Raw genomic sequence first — 21,372 nt, 5'->3', positions numbered from 1 at the left:
TGTTGCCTACTGCCTGATAACTTCGAGCTTCTGACATATATACATGTAACACAATGTCACGGATAATGAAATGGGCAAATGAATAGAGGCGTGTACCTTTTCTTGTCCTACCCTCTTAACGTAAAAAGGGAGGGAGAACTTGAGGATTCTGTACTATAGTCTATTTTGCATATAAGAATGAATTTACAATCTCAACAGAATTCAGGAGGGTCATTTCGTCGGGGTGTAGATTTATGTCATGCAGAGGTGCGTTTAATCAGTTGCCATGGTTACTCCAGGGAGAGTTTTAACGATGCCCAGGCATTCCTTCAACAATGTTTTTGCTTGTTCACTTTTTTCAGACTCGCAGAGCTCGACAAGTTCATCCTCAAACTTGGGCTCTGTTCTGTCCGTCAATGGAAAGTCTCTATACAGTTTGCTCAACTCAAGAAGGCACTCTGCAGCAGCAGTATGGACCTGCAAAGAGGAAAGGAGTCAACTTGTGAGGAATAAGGTTGTCTCTGGTGGCTAACTGCTAATCACAAACTAAACAGAATTTCCAGGAACGGGTCTATTTTACCATCTACACGGATGTAACCTCATATTATGGACTATCCCAGGTGATTCCATACAGGCCTTGCACCATTCTTATATGTTAACATATGGTATGAGTATTTGGGAAAGAAACACACACCAAGTTTTGTTGGCCATTTCTTACCCCAGCAATCACTGGGAGCTGCTCCTGGCCATGGCCATGCAGGGAACAGTACCAGCATATTGCTGGTCTTTCAAAATGTCACTAACTTAGCCTCCATGATTTGCTACACGTCAGGTGTGTGTAATTAAGAACCATAGAAGGAGATTAAAAGAAAAGGTGGGAATGTAATAGGCATTTTTTTTAACCTTAACAAAAACACAGTGGATCCTATCTGTGGTGGTGCTGCAAACCACAGCCGGGTGGCGGATGGCACCCGCCCTAGCCCTGAGGGTGTGTACTCGGGGGTTAGCTGGTCTTAGATCGATCCCACTCAAGAACACGATGAACACAGCAGGATTTAGAGTGGTTCGGGCCGCCGGAGCGTAATACCCTACATTCACTGTGTGTTGTATTGCCTTCCCACGAGAGTGAGAAGGTTGCAAGAGCTTGAGATTGTCTGGAGATTGTCTGGTGATTGTCTGGAGATTGTCTGGTGATTGTGTGTTCTAGCGGGCGTGCTCTCCCTTTTATATGTCCAAGGGGAGCACGTACACTGAGCGGGGCCCCGACATGTGGACCCGGCGATGTATTATAAACTACATTTTGGCCTTCAATGCCTCAGATCCGGAGATCTTGTCGTCGGCTTCCGTGCGTAGCTTCTGACCAGGGATGGTCTTGAGCTGTCCTGTCGGAGTAGAGTCTAGCCTCTGCAGCCGTGCGTCGAGGTCATGATGAAGCGCCGAACTACTGACTCAGTCCACTGTAGCAGCGTGCACTTGGTAACTGACGAGCCGCCTCGGTAACTGGCGATCCACAGTGTGGACTGACAAAAGCTGCCCCGTGCCCAGCGGCAGCAGAGCCTGCCTCAACCACTCGCACTTAATGCGGGTGGGTGAGGGAGCTTCCAGCGGAAGGCTTGCGCCCGCGCCCGCGTCTGCGTGACACGTGGCGGCTCCGGACCCCTCCCGAGCAGCTGGCTAAGCCGAGAGCTCACGGGGGGTCCGGATAGGCACGTGGAGGCCCCGGACGCATCTGCGGGAGTCCGGATGGCACGTGGAGGACCCGGACCCACCTGCGGGGATCCGGGTCCGCGGCCACAGGTGCTGAGCATTTCCACCTTTGGGACACGTGGTGACACCGGACCCGTCCCCGAACGAGAAGCGGGTCCGGGACCGTTGGTCCGGTGAGATGGAGTCGGAACCCAGGAGTCCGGCTGCTCAGCTCTTTAGGGCGTAATTACGGATAACTACGCGAGTCTTGGCACAGTAGGAGTGGGTACCCCAGTTGTAGGGTACCGACACTATCGGTCACCTGAATGAATTATCTGCAACAATAATCTTGCTTTTTTTATATAGGAAATAATCTTGCTTTCTTAAAGGCTTCTCACATGAAGTACCTAGACATTTTGCTAATTATTGGTTTGAAAATGCTTGTTTGACCCATGACAATCCATCACAAGTAAATTACAGAACTTCAGTGCTTTGGAGCTACAAAAGCACACTTCAGTTTCACTGAGCGAAAGTGAGATTATGATCATTCTTCTCATCATTCATGGCCACAAGCAAGCATAGACAGCGTTACATCAAGAAGACTGCTAAACCATGCATTAAACACCCACAACTGAAATATCAAAATATTTACTGCTTTCATTCTATAAACATATAGGACTGAACATAATATATCGAATGCCAATGTCAGTTATTCAATAGTAGGAAGATGATATGTTACCTTATAGTAAAAGTGCTATGAAAATATATCACAACATCAGGTAGCGCGCAGGAAAGATATATAGAAAATCACCTGAGCAATCTTAATTAAGCGTATGGAGTCTACTACTTTTGCCGACACCAAATGAAATAGCTGGAAAACAAATAAATAAATAAATAAAAGGCTTGTCAGGAGTAATGGAAAAAGGAGAGAAAATGCAAAAGCGGAATATAAAGCCTCACAAACTATAGGAGTATAGGAATACCTCCTGAACCAAGGAAGCTGTGTCTTGAGGCCATGTGTCACTATCATCAGAACTCTGAAACTTGCTGCACAACTCTTTGACACATGAGAAGGATGACAATTTAACTGTTCATGAAAAAATATAAGCATTAAACTGACAATTTTCAAGCATCAAAGATAAATAATTTTTCAACGAACTCAAAGAAAAGTATTCTATGCTGTGCAGAATATATTACAGATCTTGCATTGAAAGTCATACCCTGCCAACTCTCCTCAGGTGAGAGAGAATTCAATATTACTTCTAAAACATTTTTCTTTTGACTGATAATATCATGAGGAAAAGCAACGCTGATGCAAGACATGGCACAATTGAGCACTTTATCTAGATAAACGGAGGCACCTTCGCCTTCATCTTGTTCTGTAGAAAAGAAGCCATGCACAAAAGCTATAAAAGTAGGAGAACTCAGAGAAATAGCTGAGCATTATATAATATGATCGCATGTGTACTATAACATAAGGTTAGCATAGAATTATCTAATCAAGTATTGCAGTTCTCTGTGTCTGCAACTTCCCAATTTATTAAGATAGACAATCAGTGTTAGTAAATTTTATCAATTAGAGTAATAACTGTTGGTGTATATGTGAGCCCACGTATAGAGGCCCATCTAGAGGCCCATGTATAGGATCTATATATCCCACCCTTCTAGGGTTTGGAGGAATACAAGCCATTATTCTCTCCTATCCCCTGTCTTACAATAACATTTCATAACGTCCATTTTAATCCTATGTCTCTCTTAGTAAATAAAGTCTCTCTATGCATTACATGGAGGGTATGAATGTATTATTGTGGAGGTGCCTTATCAAGCTATTCTCGAAAAGGTCCTTGGGAGTCAAAATTGGTGTTGCCTACATAACATCCATAATTGTGAGAGCGCATCAGACAGAAGGGATGTTTCTTGCATGATTACAAGAATTGTAATTTAAGCATAGCCACTAGCTGAATGCATTAAAGGAGCTCAAAATGACAACCGACCAGCACCAGCAGATGTAGTAGTTGAAGATGAACCCTTTGCCTTACAAATTACAGATTGTTTGCAAACCTTGTACAGCATAGGAAAAACAATATTGAAAAATTCTGGATCTCTGAATGCTGTGATCACCTGAAAAGTGATGAAAGAAAAAAGAAAAAACCTAAGTACATGGTACCAATTATAAAATTATCTAAGAATAGCCTATAGGCCATCAAATTACAAAACATGTGCTCATAAAATGGCACAATAGGAGAATGTGTCTCTTTTGGGAATCATTAGTTCATGTATATATCTACTGTCTCAAAATGTTAAAAGAATTAGTTCATGTATATATCTACTGTCTAAAAATGTTAAAAGAATTGATCAAATTTCATATAGCACGGTTCACCAGAAGAATATATTATGTATCTCCCTAGGATGCTTTGAGTTAAGGGTTTAAAAGGATCTGATAGATGCTTCAGGCTACTTCACAATTGTTCTTGAAAGCTTTTTCCCAGGACTCGCCTGTTGAGAATTATTGAAATACTTTTAACATGATTAAGTTACAACCTTCATGAAAAACCTAAGTTCGATAATTACCATTAAGTAACAGTCGAACGGCATTCTATTAAGTAACAAAAGGTAAGGGTTCAATAATTAGATGAGGAATGAAGAAGAAAAATACTTTCTGTAAACACAAGAAAGCTGCTTCCCGGTACAGTTTTGTTTTCTTATTGCATGCAGCACAAACAGCATCTAGTATGCCACTTGGCAAGCTGGAGTCTTCTGCTTTTATAGCGGCATGACAGCAAGAACACAATGAAGCCAGTGCATCCAGAATAGCATCTTTTCCCTGTTGAAAAATATAAGGAAACAAAATGAATGTATCAAGAATCGATAAAGGTCCAAAAAATGTATAAGCAGGCCACCCAGTTATCATTACATGAACAAATGAAGGGTAGCGTGAGAGTGAGATACCTCCCAGAATCGACCAGGCAATTCTTTCAAAAGTGATTCGAGAACATTATGGTGGTGAGCTGAAACAGATTGTCCAAGAACATCACATAGCTTCTTCGTAGCCTTGGCTGACTGCAAGGATAAGGATGTACAATAAGCATATTACAAGCTACAGGAATGTTAACTGTTACTAATCTGATATGCATATGGACAGGAAATTATGAAACAGACACTGTACCTTTCTTTTACCAGCCCATGATGATGATGACATGCAATTACACAAAAGAGATACAGTTTCTGGTAAATACAGTGTTAGGGTTACTCTTTCACTACTAGGAATATCCTCCCAAAGTTCTTCATATAAGACACTGGTGTCTTTGTCATCATCAAATCTGAAAAGAAGTTCTGTTTATACACATGGGAAAGTTTCTTGTATTTATACGATCATGAACTAAAGCATTATAAACATCTAAAATTAATGTCAGAAGTAAAGAAAAATGCAAGGTTAATAAATGTGTCCTTCACATACATTGACACAAAAATTACAGGGACAACCACTGCATTATATCCACCAAGAATATCTGCTGCATTGCTCAAGTAGGCTTTAATAAGAATTGCACCAGATAACTGATCATTTTTCCCACCAGAATGCAGAGAGGTAGTATCTTCAATAAGCTTCTGAGCTTGGGAAGGGCTAGCATATTTCAAAACAGTAGCACAACAGGACGCAAAGGCCCTTTTTGCTGCTGAACTCCTTTCCTCCAGAACAGCACTATACAGTAACTTCAGTAACAATGTTGAGAATGGTTTGATGTCAATCATGACCTTCTGTACCAACAAGGTGATGAAGCTAGCAACACCAACTCTGAAATCAGACAGAAAATGAATGAGACCATATGATTGAAGTTGTGAGAAATGCAGCATTTGATGCTATCATGAATAAGATTTATGGTACAAGCAAACCTAACCTTGTATTTAAACCAACAGATGACCTAACCATTTGGGCCAGGCGAGGAACCAATATATCAAGTGAATTCTTGTCAACAACTTTTATACATATATCAAGGGTTTCCCACATTGGAGAATCTTTAGCCACAGCTATCCGCAAGCTTTCAAGCTTATCTGTTTTGATGCCAGCATTTCCTGCATGCATCTTGATCCAAATACAGGAGTGAGTAAAGTAAAGCATCCATGAGATATACACATGAACATCATCACCACCGGTCCTTATAAAAGGGAAACAAAATTAGCATACCTCGACGTAATTCAACCTTTGATCCTCCAGACTTGACAAACATTCAAGCATACAACAAACAAGTTCTGCCAGATGAGGCCGAAGGGCAGGCCCAGCACCCTAAAGACATTAGGAAGTCATAAGCTAAGAATAACCCTTTAGTGTATTAAATTGGAGATGGTAGCTTCATAAGCATAGGATATTAACCTATGAAATGCATAGAGAAAAAGGTGCTATGATATTTTGTTTACTGAATATGTTAAAGTTAAAACACATATGTTGAGAAAAACTACCATAAATTTTAGTAAAATACTAAATCTACAATATAACTTATATTTATCTATTTCTGCCCTCTTTCTTCCTCTTCTATGTTTATTGTATTGTGGTTAGCGCTCGAGAGCACTTCTGCGTGCGTGCGTGGGTGCGTGTGCGCGTGCATGCATGCATGTGTGTGTATAATTAAAATACCATAGGGGATTCTCCTACTGTCTTTCACTCAAAAATATATATACAACACATCAAGGCAAATATGCAGCTCAACTTGCCAAGTTTTACCATCAATATACCTTAGCAAGCTTCATCACCAAACTAATTGAGGCTTTTTGAACACTTGAAACTTTACTGAGTATGCCTTCAGAAAGCAAGTATGGCAGTACAATGTTCATTGTCTCATTTGCATCAGAAGTAGAAGTTAGTGACACATCACAAAGCCTAATTGTCAATGAGCTCACGGCTCGGCACAAACTGTCGCCAGCATTCCGCACAGTTTCCTTTATGTCATCCATTGCACGAAAGGCGGTTGTCCATATTTTTCTCAAATGCTTTGAAACCTTAAGACCAGTAAAGAAAAAGGTGAGTTATAATTTGCTCAGAAAGGAAACTAGCCAGATTCATATAGACACTTTAATATAGGCTGTGTCAAACGAAATAGTGAACTAACCAAAATTTCCATAACATCACGGATAAATGTGTTATGAATAGCACTTGTATTCATCATGAGGGCTCTAGGCCCGAATATATATACATGTACATGTATTGAGAAATATACACAAAACCCCTTATACAATGGGGAAACTACAAGATACACATATACATCTAACACCCCCCCCTCAAACTCAAGGTGGACCAACGACACTGAGTTTGGAGATAGAACATGTGCTGAACTCTGGTCTGTGCCTTTGTAAAGAAATCTGCCAACTGAAGCTCTGAAGGCACATACTGAAGAGTAATAACATCATCTTGTACCTGTGCTCGTGTATATGAAGCATCAACACCAATGTGTTTAGTAAGCTCATGCTTCACCGGATCACGAGCAATGCTGATGGCACCTGTACTGTCAGACAAAAGAGGAGTCGGCCCAGAAACACCAAAATCCTCAAGCAACCACAGCAGCCAAGTAACCTCTGCTGTCACAAGAGCCAAAGCTCGCAACTCAGCCTCTGCCTTCGAACGAGAAACTGCTACTTGCTTCTTAGTCTTCCAAGCAATGAGAGAACCACCAAGAAAAACACAGTAAGCAGAAAGAGATCGACGATCAGAGGAATCACTAGCCCAAGTAGCATCAGAATATGCCTGAAGCTGTAAGAAGCTGGAGCACGGAAAGAACAAGCGACGAGATATGGTCCCACAAAGATAACGCAGAACACAAAGGAGATGACTATAGTGAAGCTGAGTGGGAGCAGACACAAACTGACTCAGGATATGTACAACATATGAGATATCAGGACGAATAACACCAAGATAGACAAGACTCCCAACAATATGACGATAACGAGTGGGATCTGCAAGAAGCTCCCCATCAGTGGCACGAAGATGAACATTAAGTTCCATGGGAGTCTCCACAGTACGATGGTCAGTGAGAGAAGCACGATCAAGAAGATCCTGAATGTACTTTTCTTGAGATAGATAAAAACCCTGAGGTGTGGAAGAAACCTCGATCCCAAGAAAGTAACGTAGAGGACCTAGATCAGACATAAGAAACTGCTCACTGAGACGTGCCTTCACAAAGGCAATAAACTGAGGGTCATCTCCTGTGATGATCATGTCATCAACATAGAGAAGGAGAAGAGTCCGACCACGAGAGGAAGTGTGAACAAAGAGCGCAAGATCATGAGTACTGGCAGAAAAGCCAGCAGCAGTGACCACAGAGGCAAAACGCTGAAACCACGCACGAGGAGCTTGCTTGAGGCACCATACCCTCAGGGACCGAATACCCAGGTGGCGGCTGCATATACACTTCCTCACGAGAGTTCACCATTAAGAAAGACATTCTTCACATCAAGCTGAGATATAGACCACTCACGAACAGAAGCCACAGCAAGGAGAGTGCTAACCGTGGTCATATGAGCCACATGTGCAAAAGTCTCATCATAGTCCCGACCATGCTTTTGCTGAAAACCACGCGCTACAAGACGAGCTTTGTAGTGCTCAAGATAACCATCAGAGCGGGTCTTAACCTTGTAAACCCACTTACAAGTGATAGGACGGACATGTGCGGGAATAGGAACAAGATCCCATGTGCCAGTGCGCTCAAGAGTAGCAATCTCCTCTGCCATAGCATGCTGCCATTCCTGATGATGAATGGCATCACGATAAGAAATAGGCTTAGAAAGAACAGTACCAGCAAATCCAAGCCTATCAGGAGGCCGAATCGACTGCCGATCACGAAGAGCATACCGTGTAGAACCCACAGCAGAAGCTGTCTCATCAGGAAGAGATGATACATCAGAAGAAGATGAATCATCAAGAGGAGAAGGTGCAACAGAGGTAGATGGCTCATCAGAAGGAGATGGCACATCAGAAGATGGTTTCGCAACGCGCCGAGTACGTGTGTAAATACGTGTGACAGGAGGTTTACTGTCATAAGCAGTGCCCACAGGAACCGGTGGAATATCCTCCGAAAAAGAAGGGACCACAGATGAAGGAGCCATAGAAGAAGGCTCCACAGGTGAAGGAACTACGGGAGACTCAACAGAAACCTTAAAAGAAGGCACTAGGTATGGAGGGGCAATAGGAGTATCAGGAAACAGTAGGAAAGAGAGTGGCTCAATGACAGATGCATGAGAAGCATCAGGAGAAGGACGAGGATAAAAAAGGACGAGACTCATCAAAGGTGACATCCCGTGAAACCCTTATCCGACGGCCAACAGGATCCCAACAACGATACCCCTTATGCTCAGCACTATATCCCAAGAAAACACACTCAACAGATTGAGCGGTTAGCTTAGTGCGCTCACGAGGTGCAAGAAGCGCATAACACACACATCCAAAAATGTGAAGACAAGAATAGTCAAGAAGCTTGCCACAAAGACGCTCATACGGAATCCCACCATGAAGAGAGGATGAGGGCTGAATATTAATCAGATAAGTGGCAGTGGAAATAGCTTCAGCCCAAAAATGAGGTGGAATAGAAGAAGCAATCATAAGAGCACGAGCAGTCTCAAGCAAATGACGATGCTTACGCTCAGAGACACCATTCTGAGCATGAGCACCAGAACAAGAGAATTGAGCAAGAGTGCCTTGCTCAGAAAGAAACTGACGAAGTGCTCTAGATAAATACTCCCCAGCAGAATCAGCACGAAAGACCCTAATAGGTGTATCAAACTGAGTACGAATCATGGTTGCAAAATTTTTATAGATAGACAAAGCCTCACTACGATTTTTCATAAAGTAAACCCATGTGTGGCGAGAAAAATCATCTATAAAAATGATATAATATCTATGGCCTCCTTTCGAAACGAAGGGAGCCGGACCCCATACATCAGAATGAACAAGATCAAAAGGATGTTTCGACACCGAATCACTAGAATAGTATGGAAGTTGGAGTTGTTTTCCTAGACGACAACCCTGACACTATTCTAGAGATACATCACCAGAGACTGACTCTAAAAGACCACGACGAACGAGCGTAGACAGACGCGAGCCACAGAGATGTCCCAAGCGATGATGCCACTGAGCAAAAGATGATGTGAATGACGTAGATGCAGCAGACCCAACAAGACTGGCAGAGGCAGCGGAAGGAAGACGAAGCCAGTCAAGCTCCTAAAGACGCTGAGAATCACGCCGACGAGGGCCAGTACCAACCAGGAGACCCATGCGGTCCTGAATACAACAAGAGTCAGAATCAAGGATAACACGACAACCATGATCAGTGAGCTGGCCAGCAGAGATAAACTGCATGGTTAGTTTGGGAACATAAGAAACAGCAGGGACATGAAAAGAGGGAGACGAAAGAGTTCCCTGCCCTGCAACAGAGAGAGACAATCCATCTGCAGTTTGAACAGTGATAGGAATAGATGGTGTACTAATGGAAGAAAGACTGGTGCGATAAGGAGTCATATGAAAAGAAGCACCAGAATCTAGAATCCAAGGAAAATTACCTGAAGAAGACTGAGAAGCAGTAGCAGCATCTGACTGTGCAGAGGACTGAGTAACAGAACCAGTAGCTCCCGATGGCGCAGAGGCAGCAAGGCGACGAAGCAACATGAGCATCTCCTGTGTCTCAGAACCAGTAGAACTCCGCTGAGTGCCTCCAGTATCAGAACCACCAGCACTACCTGTACTCTGTGAAGCACGACCACTACCACCTCGGCGAGACTGATCTTTCTTCTTCTTGAAGCAAAATGCCTCCACATGGGTTTTCTTACCACAATAGTCACAGTGAAGACGACCACCCCCTCCTCCCTCAGAAGAAGACGCTGCTGAAAGAGGCGCCTTAGGTGGAGGGGTGACAGCTGTAGACGAAGAAGACCGGGCAGCCAATACTGAAGAAGACGAAGACTGCAATAGACCAGCACTACGAAGACAAAGCTCCTCATTACGAACAGCAACAAGAGCCTCCATCAGAGAAACACAAGGCACACGAGAGACCAACTGAGCTTGAAGCTGCTCAAACTCATCACGAAGACGACTCAAAAAGTCATAAGTGCGCCTAGTCTCCAGAGCAACCTTCTGAGCCTTACACGAGTCACAAGTACTGGGTGATAGTGGAGGACCAATAGAATCAAGCTGACACCACACTGCAGACATCTGAGCATAGAAATCATCAACTGTAGAATCACCCTGGCGCAAGAGCTGCTCTTGACGTAGAGCAGCAATATAGGTAGACTGACCAGTAGGCTCATAACGCTCACGAAGAAAAGCCCACATCTGATGTGCATGCTCAAAACCAACAATATCTGTAGAAATCTGCTCCTCCATACTAGCAGCAAGAACAGCACCAGCACGAGCATCCTCATCCAACCATGTCATGTATGCAGCAAACTGAGATGTATAGGACTCCATACTAGCATCATAATCATTAAGCATCTTTGTCTTCACATCATCAGTAGCTTTATCAAGAATAGTAGGCTTGACAGGAACAACAGGAGATGGGCAGGATATATCACCAGTAATAAACTCCCAAAGACGAAGACCATGCATATGCCAGCGCAGACGAGGAACCCAGTCGCGATAGTTGGTGCCATTGAAAAGCACCGGACATCGCATAATCTGCACACCACCAGACGACGGAACGGAAGAGGACGACATTCCAAACAGCAACGGGCGACGGCGAGAGTGCAAAGAAAAAGCGGCGGTCGACGGCGAGAGCGCAAATGAAAGCGGCGGCGGCAGCAGCAGTTTTTTTTTTTTGAGTACCCTACTGACGAGCCCGGGGCAAAATAAAGCGACAAAACTAGCTGACAACAGCCACCAGATCACAACTCTGTCTTCTTTTTTTTTACAATGGAGGCTTACCTCTGTGTGGCTCAGAGCAAGCCGCAGAACAGAGGATCACGAGGCTTACCTCTGCGCGGCTCAGAGCAAGCCGCAGAACAGAGGATCACGAGGAAGCCGGCGGCCCGTCCCGGCGTGGCGCGTCCAAGGGAAAAACTGGCACGCGGGTGACTCCCAGCGGGCGGGAGGACGGCGCGGACGCCGGATTCCGGCGGCGGCGGCGGCGCGTCCCGGCGAGTGGGCCGCAGATCTCGGCTGCGGGCGAGCGGATTCCGGCGGCTGGCGCGCGGATTCCGGCAGAGCGGATCTCGACGGCGGCCGCGCGGATTCCGGCGAGGCAGCGAACGGCGGCGAGGCGAGGGCGCGTCCCTGCGTGGCGACTCTGGCGGGCGGAGGATCAATGAATCGGGCGGAACGAGCGGACAGAGGATCCCGCGACACCCAATCGATCCTTTGGGGAAGCTGCTCAACGAGGTAGCCGATGAATTGCACGCAAGTGCGTCGTGCGGAGAGGAAGACAAGGGAGAGAGAAAAAGAACCCTAACCCTAAATTTTGGCTCTATATACCATGTTATGAATAGCACTTGTATTTATCATAAGAGCTCTAGGCCCGAATATATACATGTACATGTATTGGGAAATATACACAAAACCCCTTATACAATGGGGAAACTACAAGATACACATATACATCTAACAAAATGATCGATTACCTGACTATATCTTCGACCTTGGATGATGTCTGCAAGTGCAAGACAGGATGCTTCACGTGAGCGCCAAAGCCTTGATCCAGATTGAACCAACAAATCCTCTACTATGAAATCGTAATGTTCATCTATTGCTTTTTTGGGATCTGAGACAATTAACTTCCAGATGTGTGCCATTGAATCCTAAAACGTGCAACCGGGACTATCAGCTCAGTGCCTCGGAGGAAATGCGCTATGAACTTATTAAGAAATATGTTATGGCATAATAAGATAAAATATTAAAATAGTATTTATTGATATCAATGACAGCCAGAAAACTTTGTGAGAACTTAGTAGATTCCATAAATAGTTAGATTGTGCAAGGGTGCGCATTGATTACTAGAAAGCTATCATCGTGGTAGAAAGCTAATCTTAATGAGTTACATGCGAAATATATGCAGCAATTAACTAAATTTAATAGAGGTTTTCTAAACAACTGGAATTAAACTGAGGCAATCTTATCCGCAATCTGATTACAGGATAGAAAAGTATATAGCAGTATAATATAACTATCACAATGCTGAAATACAGTTGTTAAGTTATAAGCTCAAACTTTTCAGGGTCTAACAAACCAGTATGTGAACATGGATAACTTATTACTAAATTGATGAAATCAATATAAAGTTAAGTTTAACTAGTTGAGCTAAATGGGGAATCATATACTTGGTTAGTGCCTCAGTTTCTTATATGAGATTACTTGGTCATATGTAATTTCACAAAATTATGTCACTCAACCAAGCAATTTAGTTTTGGCCGAACAGAAAAAGAAATAAGAAACATAGAAGATGGCAGATATGGTAATGGGAGTGCACGCTTTGATACCTGGATGTTCTTGTCAGGATCGTATTGGTAACGGACAAGCCTAGGAATTAAGGCATTCAGATAAGGCTGAAGTGCCTCGCCAGCTTGTTTGGCTATCTTGGAAAATCCAAAAGCAGCACCCCTCTTGGAATTGAGAGTGGCCTGATAATTAGCTAGATCCATGAACTTGTATATGAGGTCAGGTTGCCCCATCTCATTGGCAAGGCTGCACAGCTCCTTGTAGGTGTTAAGTTTCCCTCCAGTAGGATTATTGCCAATTGCACCGTCTTGAAAGACCTCAGAGTCCTCCATCAACTAATGCGAGTGCAATAAAACATAAATACCTTGGAATCAAAGCATAATCACCTAGGGATAAAACATACATCGAGAAAATCATGCACCTTAATAGCTTTTTTCTTTTTTGCGGCGCCAGTCAGTGTGTTCACAAGAGCATGAACAAGCTGCTCTTTCATAGATGCATCACCAAGCTCGTACACAATGCTCATGCCTTGGGATGCCAAATCTTGTGTAAGCTCATTTGGATCACCAAGAAGATGCGAAAGAGCTTCCTGTGAAAGAAACGGCATCTACATTTGTCAACAAGGTGGAAAAACTCTGGTGGGAAGAAAGCTTCAAATGTAAGAGTATTAGCACCCCAAAGCAAGAACTGTGCTAGCTGAAGAGAAGATATACATTTCAACAGTATATGCAAAAACCGTTCAGCTCACTTCAATGAAAAGATGATTTATCCTTTTTGGCACCACACTAAAGGGCAATTTTTAAATTCAGGCATAGAGTGACATGTAAAACCTAGTCCGAAGTTCCAATTAAATCAAAAGCTAGTGCAGGTTTAAGTGGACTGGCAGGTACATGCCCAATGCACTTACTAAAGTTAGTTTCCATGCCTAACTATGCTAAAGTTAGCTTCCATGTCTATGACACTGTAGATTACTATCACTAACATATCATACAGGTCAATCTGCATGATATGGCGATCTACAGATTATGCACTGTGGTAGTATAGATAAAAGTAAAAAAATGTATGAGCTCTGTAATAATCTATGTATCTTAATCTTGATTGGCAGACCTGGATTTGCGGAAGTAGTTCTAGGATCTTCGGATGTCGACCGCAGTACATTGTCAGAGAGACCAACCAGACAGTACCGGCACATCGTTCTTCTTTTCTACTGCTAAAAATTAGTGTCTCAAACAACTTTTTAATAATTTCTTCTCGGGCCATTCCGTGTGCTTCTTCACAACCACTTCTTTCATAGGAGTTACTCGAGACTAGAGGCACATCACTAGTAAGGTAGTTTGTTGCCTGGGAAAGGGAAACAAAGTTTGTCTCCAGTATCACATCTGCTGTCACAGGAACTTCTCCCCATATGAAAGATAGAGCCTCCCCAGCAGCAAAAAGAACATCTTCTACCTGAACAAGCATAATTTTAATATATTTCAAAGAATAGTATTATGTTAGCTGCAAAGTTTGATGTTTTGTGCCGCTACCTTAGAACGTGAAAGACTAAAAATCAAGTCCAATGCATTATTAAGGTGCAGAAAGGACATCTCATTCCAAGATATGTGCCCCAATGATACCAGAATTTTCTGAATAGCCTTAGTATCATTTTCAGAAAGCAGCTTAGTCAGCTTTTCATGCAGAATAGTTAATAGAGCACCTGCAGGCAAATGTAATTAAAATAAATAACATCACAGATCGTGGATACTGGATAGCATAGCTCATATGCAGTAGAGATCTGAATAGCAAGTTTAACCTGTTGAAGAGTTTTGGTTGATGGAAGGCAGCACACAACGGAGACCAATATGACCAAGAGATACCATTGCAACGGATGCTAATGCCGAACCTTCAGAGTCAACAACTTTTACAAGAATATCAACTACATTTTTTACCATTTCTTCAGGTATCTGCACATTCACTCATCAGTACAACAAATCAAACTAAATCGAAAAATATAGAAAAATAGGTGTTCATAAATGATGTACTCAAACAAAGTTTCCTAAGGCGATAAGATGGCAGCCAAATTGACTGAATCATAGACACTCAAACTTGTGAAGTGGCCAAAATTAACTCAAAACACTTAGAAATTGGATATTTATGCCCAACTTGTACAAGTGTTTCAGACAGGTTCAATCTAGTTTGGCTCGCAACTTAAGAAACTGTGCTAAATTTCATATAAGGAAACAGCAAACAAAGAAAAAATCAGTAACAACAAACTACAAAGTTAGGAGGATGGAAGCAAGATGAACGTACATAAGATTGCTTCAAACAACCAGCAGTTAGATATCCAATCGCACATAACACTCCATGGTAATTTTCAAATCTGGCACAATTCATCAAATAGCCACATGAATTAAATGTTACATGGCAATACAAAGGACATGGCACCAGTGTTGAAATTTTCATTTTCATACCTTGTTGGGCGGTTTTGATTAAGTGTTGAAGTGAGTTCGGACAGAAGAGTTAGTGCGACAGAGCTTGAAAGAGTTGAAGAAGCAATACCAAGCAGACGCGAGGCAGCTTCACGAGCATCAGAATCAACATGACCCAATAGACCTCTTAGCCACTCTATGCGGTCTGCATACCGCAATGACACCATCTGGAAGTTATGAAACGATAAATTTAAAACAGTTTGAGGAAAACATGAAGTTTCTTTTAATAGATGACATCAAGCAGAAACCTTTGGTTCACGAGAGTAAAGATCAACCAATGACTTCAAGGCCAATGCATGCAGTTCACTAGACCCTTCATATGACATGGCATTTTCTAAGATGATACACATTTTTGCTACCGGGGAATGAGATGGATCGTCTTGCACAAGATCTGGGCTATCACTAGACTCAAAGCACTTCATCAGAAACTTGATCATTGAAAGAAATGTTTTTGAAGCAAAAAGCATTTTTCCATTTGTCTGGTCATCAGAACATAACAACTGTGGTCTCTGATGGCAGATATAATTTAGCATCTCTGTAACATTAGGATATTTGAAATCAGCAGATCCCGCAGATGATTGCCTCGCATCATTTAGAAGATTCAGACCAGCTAGAGCCATTTCCCTGGGACAACACAACCAAATAAGTGAAGGATATAAATTGTTAAACATAAATAACTTATAAAATGCATGCCCTGAAGAGATGTGCTAATGTATCAGAATCATAATCGAGAAATTTCTTCAGCATAGTAGGATACGTGCATGGTACCAAATGCCAAAGCAAGATCATCAACTATTCTCAATTCATTTGACAAGGTCAGAACTGAAGGAAGTCGCTACTTTTATGCATCTAGAGGACATGAGAAGCACTTCCTGAGATCAGCAAGAGGACTTTTACAACATTGAGTCAGGTGAACAATTATTGATCCAGTATGTTTTACAATCGGAATTCAATCTAACGGTTTTACTGACTGACAAGTATGATAGCAAGTCTACGACAATATATAGCATCACCTCATAAAAGGACAATAAACTCTTATTACTCAATTTGCTATTGCAATATTTCCTAAAAAACAAATGCTAATTGCATGCATAGTTTAGGAAGACAGATGAATGCCACCATGACATGCCAGGATATACAGCTGAGCATACAATGTAAGCAGCAGTCGGACACTAAAGAGTCACAGATACTAAAAGCACAAACCACGTTATCACAATTGATGTTAGGAAACTTAAAAAGGGTGAACCCAGTGCTGAAAGTGTTGGTGTATATATATTAGGCCCATCTAGAGGCCCATGTACAGCTACTATATTACCCAGCCTTCTAGGGTTTGGAGGAATACACTTTGAATATTCCCTTTAGCATGGTATCAGCAGCCTAGGGTTTGCTTCTCTCCCCACCTCCTCCTCCAGCCGCCGCCACCATGGCTAGCTGGCCGCCGGTGCCCCCGCCCCTCTCCTCCTCCCTCCCGCCTGCCCCTAACGCTAGCGGCTCGCCGCTGGCGCGCCAGCCCTGGCCGTCGCCGTCATAGATCCGTCGCCCGAGCCCGCCGCCTCTGCCCTGCCCGCTGCCCCTGCCCCTGCAAACGCGTGCGGCCCCTGGCGTCCCGCCGCCGCCCTCGCTGCAGCCACAGGCGCGCCAGGCCTGGGCGCCGCCGCAGAGGGCGGGCTGGCCCCGACCGCCGCCGTCGCGGATCCGCCGCCGCCTCCGCCCGCGGCCGCGGTCGGCCTGGGCACCGGGGCGCGGCCGGCCTGGCCACCGGGGCGCGGCCGGCCTGGCCACCGAGGGCGACGCAGGCGTGACCGGCCTGGCCGCCGAAGGTGCCGTGGGCGCGGCCGGCCTGGCCCCCGCGGGCGCATTGCCCACTGCCGCTGCCCTGCATGGCGCAGCCAGCCTGGGCGTCGCTCCCTTTCCCCACGCTGGCGCCGCTCCTCCTCCTGGTGGCCCCTTCCTCCTCCGGGATGCCCACCGGACCGCTGCCATCGTTGCGGGCAAGCAACCGCTTCCCGCTGGGGTCGCTACGGCCGACTCCGCCCTTGCCGCAGCCCTCCTCGCCGCCAAGACTGAGGCTGCGGCGGCCCAGGAGCATGTACGCTCAGCCGCACTCACTTGGGAGCGCGAGCGTGCTGCGGCAGATGCTCTTGCTCGCCAGGTCGCCGAGGCGGAGCACTACCTCTTCATCTCCTCCGACTGGCAGCCAATCGTCGACTTCACCGACACTTCCGCCTCCTCCACGGCGCTCGATGCAACTCCACCGAGCTCCTCTGCCCCGCCTGCCACCACTCTTCCTGGTGCTCCTCCCCCCGGGCCACGGCGAGGGGGATGTGGTGGTGGTACCGGTCGTCGGAGCACACCCACACCTCCTGCTCCTGCTCTTGCTGGTGTGCCATGGCCATCCATCAACAACCCATGATCAGGGCGCATCTCGATGTGGCCATTCCAGGGCCTAGGGGAGCTCCTCGTCCTCAGCACCAGCCAGCGGCCAAGTTCACGGGCGCCGCTACTCAGCTCCAGCCGGTGGCCATATTCACCAGTGCTGCTCCCCTGTTCGCGCCGTCCTGCACTCCACCAGCTCAGCCCAGCCAGCCTCCGACCTGGCCTGGGGGTGGGACTAGGCCGCGCTGGCGCAGTCCTTCAGCACTATGGAGCTGACACCGTCGGTCAGCACCGAGTGGATCGCTGACTCGGGTGCCTCCTTCCACACCACCCCAGATGTTGGTATTCTTTCTTTTGTCCGACCCCCACATCCTTCTTGTTCTTCCTCTATCATGGTTGGTGATGGATCTTGTCTTCCTGTCACCTCCGTGGGTTCTGCTTCTGGTTCTTTTCGTCTTCCCAATGTTCTTGTTGCTCCTCAGATGATTCATAACCTTCTATCCATTCGCCAGTTTACAGCTGACAATTCTTGTTCCGTCGAATTTGACTCCTTTGGTCTTACTGTGAAGGATTCGGCTTCCCGGCGTCCGCTCCTCCGATGTGACAGCTCGGGGCCCCTTTACACTCTTCGTCTTCCTACTTCCGCAGCTCCGCCTTCGACCTCTTCTTCGTCAGCTGCCTTGGCCGCGACTTCTTCTTCCACTACTTGGCACCGCCGACTTGATCACCCCGGCCGCGATGTTTTGGCTCAGCTTAGTCGTAGTACAAATGTTCCTTGTACTAGGGCCCCCGTTGAGCACCTCTATCATGCGTGCCAGCTAGGTTGTCATGTTAGACTTCTTTTTTCTACTTCGTCGTCGCATGCGACACATGCTTTTGATCTTGTTCACTGTGATCTGTGGACATCTCCTGTACCCAGCATTTCTGGTTATAAATACTATCTGGTGGTGGTTGATGATTTCTCTCATTACTCTTGGACTTTTCCTTTGCGCACCAAATCTGAGACTTTTTCCACCCTCCACTTCTTTGCCTGGGTGTCTACTCAGTTCGGTCTCACCATTAAGTCCGTCCAGTGTGACAATGGACGTGAGTTCGATAACAGCACCTCCCGTTTTTTCTTTCTCTCTCGGGGTGTTCAGCTGTGTATGTCTTGCCCGTATACCTCTCCCCAAAACGGCAAGGCTGAGCGGATGATTCACACCACGAACGACGTCATGCGCACCCTTCTGATCCAGGCCTCTCTGCCTCCCTGCTTCTGGGCTGAGAGTCTCCACACCGCCACCTACTTGCTCAACCGCCTTCCGTCCACGGCCTCCCCTGCTCCCACTCCACACCACGCTCTTTTCGGTACCCCTCCTAGCTACGATCACCTTCGTGTCTTCAGGTGCGCATGTTACCCTAACATCTCCGCCACTGCTCCTCACAAGCTGGCGCCCCGCTCGACATGTTGTGTTTGACGAGTCGGATTTTCCATACTCCAGCTCCTCTACTTCTGCCCCTGACCACGAGTTGGAGTCCATGTTTTCGCCTGATGGTTCAGCCACTTTTGTCTGTTCTTTTCCCGCAGGTTTTCCTGGTACACCGACACCGCTTTCGGTGATCTCTGCTGCGCCACGCGCGGCCCCGGTGCCTTCTGTCGCACCACGCGCGGCCCCGGTGCCTCCTGCGGCGCCACGCACGGACCCAGGCTTCCCTGCACGCTACGCTCAGCCGGTGCAGGTGTACCGGCGTCGTTCGGTGCCGACACCGGCGCCGGATCCACGATCTCCGACTCCGGCCCCGGAGACTCCAGCGCGCCATGCGCACAGTACAACGGAGCCGTCGCCACCACCGCCTCCACCAACTCGCTCTCGTGTCGAGCCAGCAGTGTACCACCCCCCGTCATCCATCGGGACCCTGGTCATATTCATCCCATGGTGACTCGGCGGGCGGCTGGGGTTCTTCGGCCCGCGACTCTCTCCGCCACCGAGAGAGCGCCGCGGATCTCTCTGGTACCCTCATCTGTCTGCGACGCCCTGGCGGATCCTCACTGGCGTCGCGCGATGGAAGAGGAGTACGAGGCTCTTCTTGCCAACCAGACGTGGGACCTCATGCCGCGTCTGTCTGGTTGCAATGTGGTCACTGGTAAGTGGATCTGGACGCATAAGCGTCGGGCTGATGGTACACTGGATCGCTACAAGGCTCGCTGGGTTCTCCGGGGTTTCACCCAGCGGCCTGGTGTGGACTATGATGAGGCCTTCAGTCCAGTGGTGAAGCCTACTACTGTGCGCATGGTCCTCTCACTTGCTCTCTCTCGCTCATGGCTTGTGCACCAGCTGGATGTGAAGAATGCATTCCTCCATGGCACTTTATCAGAGACAGTCTACTGCAGTCAGCCAGCGGGATTTGTGGATTCCAGTCGCCCGAACATAGTCTGCCGGCTCAACAAGTCTCTCTATGGTCTAAAGCAGGCTCCTCGGGCTTGGTATTCTCGATTTGCCGTTCTTGCTGACATTAGGGTTCACAGAGGCCAAGTTTGACATTTCTCTGTTCATCTACCGTCGTGGGGATGAGACTGCCTATCTACTGCTCTATATTGATGACATTGTTATCACAGCCTCCAGTCAGCAGTTGCTTCAGCGCATCATCTCGTCTCTGCATCAGGAGTTTGCTATGAAGGATCTTGGTCAGCTCCATTACTTCTTAGGTGTTACTGTTGAGCTTCGCCCTTCCGGCCTTCTCCTTCACCAGCGGCAGTATGTACTTGATATTATGGAGCGGGCTGGGATGACTGATTACAAGCCATGTTCCACTCCTGTCGACACTCATGCGAAGCTGTCTGCTGATATGGGTGATCCCGTGGCTGATCCTACTGCCTACCGGAGTCTTGCTGGTGCCTTGCAGTACCTCACTTTCACCAGGCTGGACCTCACATATGCCGTCCAACAGGTCTGCCTTCATATGCATGATCCCCGGGAGTCACATCTTGCTGCGCTGAAGCGTCTCCTCCGCTATGTCCGTGGCACAGTTGACTACGGCCTGGTTCTTCACCGATCTCCCTGTGCTGAGCTTGTTGTCTACACCAACGCTAACTGGGCTGGTTGTCCGGACACTCGCCGCTCCACTTCCGGCTATGCCGTCTTCCTCGGCGGCAACCTTGTCTCCTGGTCGTCCAAGCAGCAGCCGGTTGTCTCCCACTCCAATGCCGAGGCGGAGTACCGTGCTGTCGCTAACGGCGTGGCGGAAACGTCCTGGCTACGACAGCTCTTGGCTAAGCTTCATAGCCCGCTCACCAAGAGCACGCTCGTCTACTGCGACAACGTCAGCACCGTGTATCTCTCCACCAACCCCGTTCAGCATCAGCGGACGAAGCATGTGGAGATCGACTTGCACTTCGTTCGCGACCGGGTTGCTATCGGTGATGTTCGGGTCCTCCATGTCCCGACCACCTCCCAGTTTGCCGACATCTTCACCAAGGGT

The 21,372-nt window shown here is 46.4% G+C and overlaps 1 protein-coding gene across 4 annotated transcripts in view; it reads right to left on the bottom strand.

The window, feature by feature from the left end:
* Positions 1 to 10: 10 nt before the first annotated feature.
* Positions 11 to 21,372, bottom strand: part of LOC120663489 (proteasome adapter and scaffold protein ECM29-like) — a 32,666-nt gene continuing 11,304 nt past the window's right edge. For 2 of the 4 annotated variants that reach the window (XM_039942315.1, XM_039942318.1), the window contains 21 exons: positions 15,786 to 16,161; positions 15,520 to 15,704; positions 15,359 to 15,428; positions 14,862 to 15,012; positions 14,596 to 14,765; positions 14,177 to 14,518; positions 13,491 to 13,658; positions 13,111 to 13,404; positions 12,256 to 12,432; positions 6,394 to 6,657; positions 5,849 to 5,947; positions 5,562 to 5,746; positions 5,123 to 5,458; positions 4,832 to 4,985; positions 4,615 to 4,725; positions 4,322 to 4,489; positions 3,660 to 3,786; positions 2,886 to 3,044; positions 2,649 to 2,752; positions 2,477 to 2,536; positions 11 to 456 (listed from right to left, as the gene is read on the bottom strand). In XM_039942315.1, coding sequence (XP_039798249.1) covers positions 253 to 456; positions 2,477 to 2,536; positions 2,649 to 2,752; positions 2,886 to 3,044; positions 3,660 to 3,786; positions 4,322 to 4,489; positions 4,615 to 4,725; positions 4,832 to 4,985; positions 5,123 to 5,458; positions 5,562 to 5,746; positions 5,849 to 5,947; positions 6,394 to 6,657; positions 12,256 to 12,432; positions 13,111 to 13,404; positions 13,491 to 13,658; positions 14,177 to 14,518; positions 14,596 to 14,765; positions 14,862 to 15,012; positions 15,359 to 15,428; positions 15,520 to 15,704; positions 15,786 to 16,161 — 3,904 coding nt within the window. In that variant the 3' untranslated portion in view covers positions 11 to 252. Of the gene's footprint in view, positions 457 to 2,404; positions 2,537 to 2,648; positions 2,753 to 2,885; positions 3,045 to 3,659; positions 3,787 to 4,321; positions 4,490 to 4,614; positions 4,726 to 4,831; positions 4,986 to 5,122; positions 5,459 to 5,561; positions 5,747 to 5,848; positions 5,948 to 6,393; positions 6,658 to 12,255; positions 12,433 to 13,110; positions 13,405 to 13,490; positions 13,659 to 14,176; positions 14,519 to 14,595; positions 14,766 to 14,861; positions 15,013 to 15,358; positions 15,429 to 15,519; positions 15,705 to 15,785; positions 16,162 to 21,372 lie in introns of all 4 variants that reach the window. The other 2 variants (XM_039942316.1, XM_039942317.1) reach the window with 2 other exon arrangements.

This window comes from Panicum virgatum, chromosome 3N (genome assembly GCF_016808335.1).
Source record: "Panicum virgatum strain AP13 chromosome 3N, P.virgatum_v5, whole genome shotgun sequence".
Lineage (NCBI taxonomy): Eukaryota > Viridiplantae > Streptophyta > Magnoliopsida > Poales > Poaceae > Panicum > Panicum virgatum.
The sequence above is the reverse complement of the archived record's forward strand: the minus strand, read 5'-3'. Positions and strand labels throughout refer to the sequence as shown.